The sequence below is a fragment of the Sinocyclocheilus anshuiensis genome, unplaced genomic scaffold (genome assembly GCF_001515605.1).
Source record: "Sinocyclocheilus anshuiensis isolate Anshui unplaced genomic scaffold, SAMN03320099.WGS_v1.1 scaffold396, whole genome shotgun sequence".
Lineage (NCBI taxonomy): Eukaryota > Metazoa > Chordata > Actinopteri > Cypriniformes > Cyprinidae > Sinocyclocheilus > Sinocyclocheilus anshuiensis.
The window spans coordinates 443,500-451,735 of NW_015558623.1; the positions used below are offsets into that span (position 1 = coordinate 443,500).

The following is an 8,236-nucleotide window of genomic DNA, read 5'->3' on the forward strand; positions in this document are numbered from 1 at the left end:
CAACGCCGACATCTTACGTCATCCTCCCGGAGCTGCTTCCGTGTTCAACTTTTGGCACAGATTAAAGAGATAGATACATAGATAGATAGATAGATAGATAGATAAATGTTCTAAATTTGTGCCAATCCATTTTACTTCCCATTTATCTGCACTTGCTGAGTTGCATAACTGTTTATCTTTGCTGTGCAGGACGACTATGTGCTAGAAGTCCGACATTTTCAATGTCCAAACTGGCCAGATCCTGATGCGTCCATCAGCAGCACATTTGAGCTCATCAACATCATCAAAGAAGAGGCTATGGCAAGGGATGGTCCCACCATCGTGCATGATGAGTGAGTGCATAAACCATGAGTAGTAGTGTACGTGACCAAAGTGAGAGAGAGACTCATGGATTGTGTGTTTCAGGTTTGGAGCCATCTCTGCCGGGATGTTCTGTGCTCTGACTACACTTTCCCAACAACTGGAGAACGAGAGTGCTGTGGATGTCTATCAAGTGGCCAAAATGATTAACCTTATGAGGCCTGGCGTCTTCACTGAAATTGTAAGTTCCTCATAATAAAAGTCTGCTTGATGATGAATTCGATTTAGAGAGGTCATTGGGGTTTTGTGTAGAACTTTGATGCAGTCCAACTGGAGTTCCAAAACAGTTTAAAAATGTTCTTTTCCTTCATTGCGTTTATTTCCTTTCTTTTTTGTTGTTTCTCTCTACCTCTTTTAGGAGCACTATCACAACCTTTACAAGGCTATGCTCAGCCTTGTCAGCAGTAAAGACTTCAGACTTGGCTTCAACTACATGGACAAAATTGCTGGGATAGTGGTAACAGATGAATCCAACCAGGCTGAGAGCATGGAGTCCTTGGTGTGAAGTTTTCGGAAAATGAGATGGAACAAAGTGGTTCCTTGAACTTTCCATGAGGCCTTTTTTCCCAGACTCTTGGTGAAATAAAAAAGAAAAAAACAACAACAACAAAAAAGAGCTTTTATATACTGATAAAAATAAATTCTTTTGATATTTATTTTTGCTGCTTTTTGTTATCCTGCTGAGCGCCACAACCTGCTCTCCAAAACACACACACACACACACACAGACACACACACACTGTCTACTTTGCACTACACTGTCAGTGTTACTACTTGATGCCTAGCTGATTATTGATAATTGTGTTGAAAACGTTTCTGAGTATCACTTTATTGTTGCCGATAAAGTCTACAGACATGTGAGGGTGATCAGCGACAGCACATTAACACACACATCAGCCTCATAGCCATGAAACCTGTACACAGAAAAGCTCCAACTTAATGCTCAACATGATGCGACTTTTAACCGTCAAGCATTGTGACTTGTTAGATTAATTCTTTTTTATTTATTAAGATATGTCATTTTATGTCTAACTTATATACATTATTTCAGTGTGGTATCATAACAGCAACTGTGAACATATATTGTTATCAGTAGCATTTCTATTGTTTTGTAATATATAAAGATATTGATCAAAAAATGTCTCGTTTTCTTTATTTCAGTTATGTTTTTCAATGGCCACTTTCAATACATTTTTATAACAGGTATTTTCTTGAAAAGTTGACTTTTTCTTGGAATGGTGACTGTTCTAAATCATTGCATAACATATTTGGACATACTGAGAATTCATATACTGAAGTAAAAGTACTTCACTGAAAACTACTTGAAAAGTTAAAGGGGTCATATGATGCGATTTCAAGTTTTCCTTTCTCTTTGGAGTGTTACAAGCTGATTGTGCATTTTCGGGCTCTGTCTTTACATTTATTTTGAAAGATGAAGCTCGCGATTATGGTAAGGGGCGTTACATTTCCGACGAGTGCTTGCGGTGTTCGGCCAATCACAATGCACTGGGTCAGCTGGCCAATCAGAGCAGACTGCGCTTGTCGGAAGGAGGGACTTTGTAGAAAACGAAGTGTTTGAGAGAGAGGCGGGGCATAGAGGACCTACAATAATGTACAGTATTTGAAAAATAATGTGTTTTTTGAACATTAAAGCATGTCAACATATTCTGTTACACCAAATACACAAAATAATGACCTTTAAAAAAGCATCATATGACCCCTTTAAAACAACCTCTTAAATCTAGTCAATGAAACTGATGATGTTCACCTGATACACAGATTAGGGTGACCATATTTTAGTTTTAAAGTATTAAAACACACATATACACACACAAAGTATATACAGTATGTATATAGTACTACTATAGTATATGACATTCATTGTTCATTTTGTGTTTCAAGAATGAGGTCCAAGGCAGTGTTAATCTCGACAGCAAATTTTGATTTAGTTTTATAGTCTTTTGACTAAAATGCCATTTTAGTAATCTGAATTGTTTTAGTTTTAGTCTAGTTTTAGTCGACTAAATCTACAGTAGATTTAGTTTACTAAAATCTAATGGGTCCGAACCCAATTTTAATAATTGCTCCTTTTCTATTTTGCATTTACTTGTTATTTTACTTTCAATACTTAAGTTTAATAATAAAAAAATACTTGTCATACTTAAGTACAATAAAAAATCACATCCTTTAAAACTTTTACTCAAGTAGGCTGTATTCTTTAACTTCTACCAAAGTCATTTTCTGGTAAGATATCTGTACGTTTACTTTGCTTTCCCCATCACTGAACATCTCGAGCTAATAACATGGGTGTTATACTCATATCTGCCACTAGGAGCACTATAACTCTGAGAGCAGTCCACTAGTACGTAGGGAACGGTGCTTCTTCTGTTTTCATCAGTTAAGTGTTCTGTTACACAGATGACACTGACATCTTTGTTGCATTTAAATTGTTCATAAACATCACTTTGTTTAATTAAATTTTATACATCACCAGCAAAGCAAACATCACTGCACACAACAATGTTTGTTTTCTTTGTCTCCACCCGTGCACATGTAAAAGTGAGCTCGCCCAAGTGTGACGTATTTCCTTCATGACTTAGGTAATGCCATCTTGATACGAAAATAGTGTCGCATGAGTAGTGTGAAACGGAATATTATTGTCTTGATATTGTATACAGAGATAGCATTCTTTTGTTTTATTCAGATAAGAGCAGAAAACTGACACTGTTTTCCGTGAAAGTTGTGTTCACTGGCTCATTCATTCCCGGCAGTCACATTTTCTGAGCGAGGAGCGCTGCTGCTGGTGGCGGTAACAAAGGAAAATCTGGATCCGAGCAGTTGTTCATTGGTAATGTTATTTTAATTTTGTTTCACTATAACACATACATTAATATGTATCTACACAGTATATCGAACTATTCGTGGTCTGTTGAGGCCGTATTTTACTGTTGCTAAGCAATAAGGATTCGCGAGTTGTTCGCACGCGCTAAGTACTGAAGTGGCGCGCAAGGCCCAGCTCACATTACAAGTGGAAGGGTTTTTGTTTCATCTCAGCGACTCGATTCTTTTGAATCGGTTCGCTGAACAGATTCGTTCAGTGACACATTTTGATATTTTTAATCGTGATGGTATTGAATTATTCGTTCAACGAAACTGAAATACATTATTATTATTATGTATTAAATGCGTTTCTACATATTTACATTTACCGAGTATATAAGCATCATAAACAAATTTCCAAACAAATGACAACAACGCACACCTGTTATTTTAACAATAATAGCCTGAATCGTGAATTTCAATAATGCATTTCGTTCACGAACGAGATGTCTCGTTCAGTGCTATTTTGACTCTTATTCATAAACAGACTCGTTTAGTAAAGGGGGCGTGGTCGTTCGGCATGTCCAACCGGTCCAACCAATGATACAGCTCCTTCACAGCCTGCACTCGATTGCTAGTAGCACTCGGTTCGCTATAGTGAGTCTTTGGTCACAGGAAAACAGTCAGATTTATGAATCAAAGTGACCGAGAAAGATTCGTTCAAAAACATTGATTGTTTCACGAAGGAATCGCCACTAATTATACCATTTACTCACCAACAGCTCGATTTAGGAGAGATGGCCGAGATGTACATTCGCGTCGCGGAGGAGGAGAACGAGGAGCCGATGGAGATCCCGTCAGAGGACGACGGCACTGTGCTGCTCTCCACGGTGGCCGCTCAGTTTCCAGGGGCTTGTGGCCTGCGTTACCGGAGCCCGGTGTCTCAGTGCATGAGAGGAGTTCGCCTGGTGGAGGGAGTCCTGCACGCCCCCGAGAACGGCTGGGGAAACCTGGTCTATGTGGTCAATTACCCTAAAGGTAGGTCATATGATCATTACAAATAAGCCTCTGATTCAATTTAGAATATAAATATGAAAAATATTCCTTAGCACATTTTATAATATCAAATGACATTATTAACCATAACTTCTCCCCCTAGAAACATGGGTCAAGAATAGGGTCTTTTTTGTGTGCATTTTAGGGTTAATTTATACTTGAACATTGAGGTTATATGTCATAATAACCAAAGTTGAGCACAGTGGGGTGATGGAAACTTCAGCTTTATATCTTTAGCTGTAAAAAATCCAGTTCATCTTGATTTAATGGGGTTGTTTTTGTTGCAAGGGTGATTGACATTCGGTGGATGTGTGAACATGTAACAAGTGAACTTTTCTATTCTAGAAACGGTTCTGCCGGATAATAAGAGGAAGATGGATGAGATCGATGCTTCATCTGCAACGAAGATCAAGAGAGGAGATCAGAAGACTTCAGATCTGATTGTGCTGGGTCTGCCATGGAAGACTACAGAACAAGACTTAAAAGACTACTTCAATACGTTTGGGGAAGTCATCATGGTGCAGGTAAGACATACTGATACAAATATAATTATCCAGCTGTGCTTGTCTTTGTACTGCCATATTTTGGTGAAAACAATCCATGATTTCTGTCTCTTTGTCTAATGTTTCTAACTTTTTATGTGGCTCAGCTGTCAGTCATGAAGTCAGAGTAGATCTGGTATGAACGCAGCTCTTGACTTGATTCTGTTACATTAGGTCAAGCGGGACGTGAAGACGGGAAATTCGAAAGGATTTGGGTTCGTGAGGTTTGCAGAGTGGGAGGCTCAGGGTAAGGTGATGTCACAGCGCCACATGATTGATGGCAGGTGGTGTGACTGCAAACTACCCAACTCAAAGGTTAGTGTTTTTGTTTTTTATGCTACAGTTGAAATGTTTGGGATTGGTACGATTTTTAATGTTTTTGAAGTAAGTTTCTTATGCATTTATTTGATAAAAATACAGTAAAACAATAATATTGTGAAATATTATTACAATGTAAAAAAATTTCATTTTAATGCATTTTAAAATGTATTGTATTCCTGTGATGGCAAAGCTGAAGACATTTTTTTTTCAGGATTGTTCGATACTTAGACGTTCAAAAGAACAGCATTTATTTGAATTAGAAATCATTTGTAACGGGCTGTAATTTGTAAAAGGCTACGTTCACACTGCAGGCAAATGTGGCCAAAATTCGATTTTTTTTATATATTTTTTTTGTGTTCATATTGTTCTTTTGAGCATGCAGGTCAGTTCAGAACCATGATCTGTTCACACTGGAAATCTGATATTGGCCACATTTAAAACAACAATGTGAACAGCTATACAAAAAAATCAGATCTGAGCAAAAATCAGAATTGAGCACTAAGACTCGCAGTGTGAACTTAGCCTGTCTTACTTAAAAAAAATAATTAAAAAAAAACACTTACTGACCCCAAACTTTTGAACAGTAGTGTATATGAAGAAGTATGTATGTTAGTCTGAGGCTTTTACTTTTGGGGTGCTAAACAGAATGATCTTTTTGAAAATTCAACAGCAAGGTCCAGATGAGCCAATGAGGAGCAGGAAAGTGTTTGTGGGCCGTTGCACGGAGGACATAACCGCTGATGAGCTCCGTCAGTTCTTCATGCAGTATGGGGAGGTCACAGATGTTTTCATTCCTAAACCCTTCAGAGCATTTGCTTTCGTCACCTTTGCAGATGACCAGGTAAGCTATTGTTGTTTTTAGGTGATAAACCTAAAGGTATAGAGAAAAAAAATGAAGCAACTGTGACAAATTGTCAGTTCTTTTCTATTCTGGATGGAGAAATCAGCTGGTCATGCATACATAATTAAGATTTTCCATCTTCCCTCCAGGTTGCCGCCTCCCTTTGCGGAGAAGATCTGATCATCAAGGGCGTCAGCGTGCACATCTCCAATGCTGAGCCGAAACACAACAACACTAGGCAGATGATGGAGCGGGCAGGGCGCTTTGGGAACGGGTTCGGAGGTCAGGGTTTCGGAGGCAGCCGTAGCAGCATGGGGGGTAGCTCCAGCAGCATGGGAAATTTCAGCAATTTCAACCTCAATCCAGCTATGATGGCTGCCGCCCAGGCCGCTCTACAGAACAGTTGGGGTATGATGGGAATGTTAGCACAGCAGGGTCAGTCGGCAACATCTGGCACGAGCACAAGCGGTACGAGTTCCACTCGGGACCAGACCCAGACATACAGCTCGGGCAACAGCAACTACAGCAGCTCGGCCGCTCTCGGCTGGGGCTCTGGCACTAACTCTAGCGGTAGTGGGTTTAACTCCAGCTTTGGGTCTAGTATGGATTCCAAGTCGTCAGGGTGGGGTATGTAAGCTGGTTTGAGTTTGTAGTGTCAGTATTTCTAGCGTGTTTGGTAAGTATTTTCTGAGAGACTTATCTCGTCACGTTTTTGGGAGTGGGGATGGGTGAAAAGGGAGTCTGGGGACAAAAAAAAAAAAAAAGAAGAATGTTTTGTACACTGAATGGGATTTGAGTTAGTGTTTTGGAGTAAGATGTTAACCAGGGTGCTACGTTTATATGTACCATCTTTGGTGTTATGTTTTTCCCCCATGTTTTATTGTCTTGGTCGATGCAAATGAAGCATTTCAACTAGATTCTTATAATGCATGTTGTTAAAATCTGTGGATATCTAAATACGCATGAGAATTGCATCATATTTTAAGTACATTTATCATTATGTTGGACAAAAACAAACAAACTTGCATTGGAAAGAATCTGGTTGAAACCTGAACATATTATAAGTTCAGCTTTATTTCAGTCCAGTTCAGCTTTATTTCAGTCCAAACCCTTTAAAACAAGCCTTCATCAAAATCTCTTCTGCAGTTGACATCTGTGGGGTTTGCCCGGGAAGAGCGCCCTCTATGGCAGCACAGTGTGGCTGAGGCCATTATGCCACCTTCCTCCCCATGTCTATATGCTCTCTTCGCACGGCTCGATGACACGGTGGGTGTCTCTTTTTTTAATCCACTTTTTAAGACAAGTGCGCAGAAAGTGACTTTTTTTTAAAACAACCCTTGAGTGCGATTGGTGATGATGGCGAAGAGTGAGAAGGCTGCGAGTGAGCGAAGAAAGTGTGGATCGCACGAACGAAAAGACTTGCGAGTGCAATGAACGAGCCGAAATGTGACTGCAGTGGGTGGGTTTGGTGAGCGTGTGAATGAGAGCTGCTGATACTTCCCAGTTTCCCCCTTAATTGAGCCCAAATTGATGGACATTTAGTACGTGAACCTCATGGATTTTTTTTTTTTTTGTCTCCCTAGATCCCGTTTTGCTTTTCTCCTTTAGTATACTGACAATGTGCTTATATAGGAATGTTGTGATGATGATGCATACTTTGTTTTGCTTCTTATAATCCCATCTGAATGCTGTATGGTGTGTGTGCTTTATTTCCTTGTAACTTGATCTATAAGTGTGAACTGATGTGGATGACATCTTCAGTGGACACTGAGGGGGGAAAACATGAGTGATGGTGTAAGTGCGACCTGTATGTTGAGTGCTGTGGTTGTCTGTGGAGTTTCCCTTTAGATAACGTCGCTCAGTGTTTTCAAAGGCATTTTATATTGTCAAATGAAGGGAATGCTTCAATAAAACTAATTTGAATAGATTGCCGTTTTCTCATACTGGTTTGTCACATCATGTTTGAAATGCCACACAACTAATTGAATTCACACATTTAGGGGCCTGGAATATGGCTGGCCACAACTGAAACCCAGGCGGGAAGTACGTTTGGGGATGGAGGAAGATGGAGGATGCTGTGGTTCTGCATCTCTGGTAACAGCAATGGACACGGTAGACTCTAGCAGAATTTGATTGATGTTTCAGGATAAGCGCTTTTCTCAGAACCGTTTAAGCCTAATACATTTCAATCTGTATTTTCTGCTGAAAACCTGAGCTGAGATGGTATTAGGCTTGATCTGGTTTTGAGAAAGCAGCGCACTGTATTAAAATGCAGGCAAAGACTGGAGGCAGGCCC

At 39.7% G+C, this 8,236-nt stretch overlaps 1 protein-coding gene and 1 pseudogene across 2 annotated transcripts; both read left to right on the top strand.

The window, feature by feature from the left end:
• The window catches only part of LOC107680709 (receptor-type tyrosine-protein phosphatase gamma-like), a 100,873-nt pseudogene extending 99,397 nt beyond the window's left edge, over positions 1–1,476 (top strand).
• Positions 1,477–2,948: 1,472 nt separating this feature from the next.
• Positions 2,949–6,704, top strand: LOC107680706 (TAR DNA-binding protein 43-like). 2 transcript variants are annotated; one of them, XM_016476730.1, is made up of 6 exons: positions 2,949–3,212; positions 3,961–4,218; positions 4,582–4,760; positions 4,953–5,093; positions 5,770–5,940; positions 6,090–6,704. In XM_016476730.1, exons 2-6 carry the CDS (start codon positions 3,978–3,980, stop codon positions 6,573–6,575), a joined length of 1,218 nt encoding a protein of 405 aa, XP_016332216.1. In that variant the 5' UTR covers positions 2,949–3,212; positions 3,961–3,977; the 3' UTR covers positions 6,576–6,704. The 2 variants fall into 2 exon arrangements, with proteins under 2 accessions (XP_016332216.1, XP_016332215.1); XM_016476729.1 differs by having other exon boundaries at positions 2,949–3,208; positions 3,963–4,218.
• The last annotated feature ends 1,532 nt before the right edge of the window (positions 6,705–8,236 follow it).

Coding starts and splice junctions, on each gene's coding strand:
- LOC107680706 (XM_016476730.1), top strand. CDS start 3,978: ATGGCCGAGATGTACATTCGCGTCGCGGAGGAGGAGAACGAGGAGCCG. Junction 5,094..5,769: donor GCAAACTACCCAACTCAAAG/GTTAGTGTTTTT, acceptor AAAATTCAACAG/CAAGGTCCAGATGAGCCAAT. Junction 5,941..6,089: donor TCACCTTTGCAGATGACCAG/GTAAGCTATTGT, acceptor TCTTCCCTCCAG/GTTGCCGCCTCCCTTTGCGG.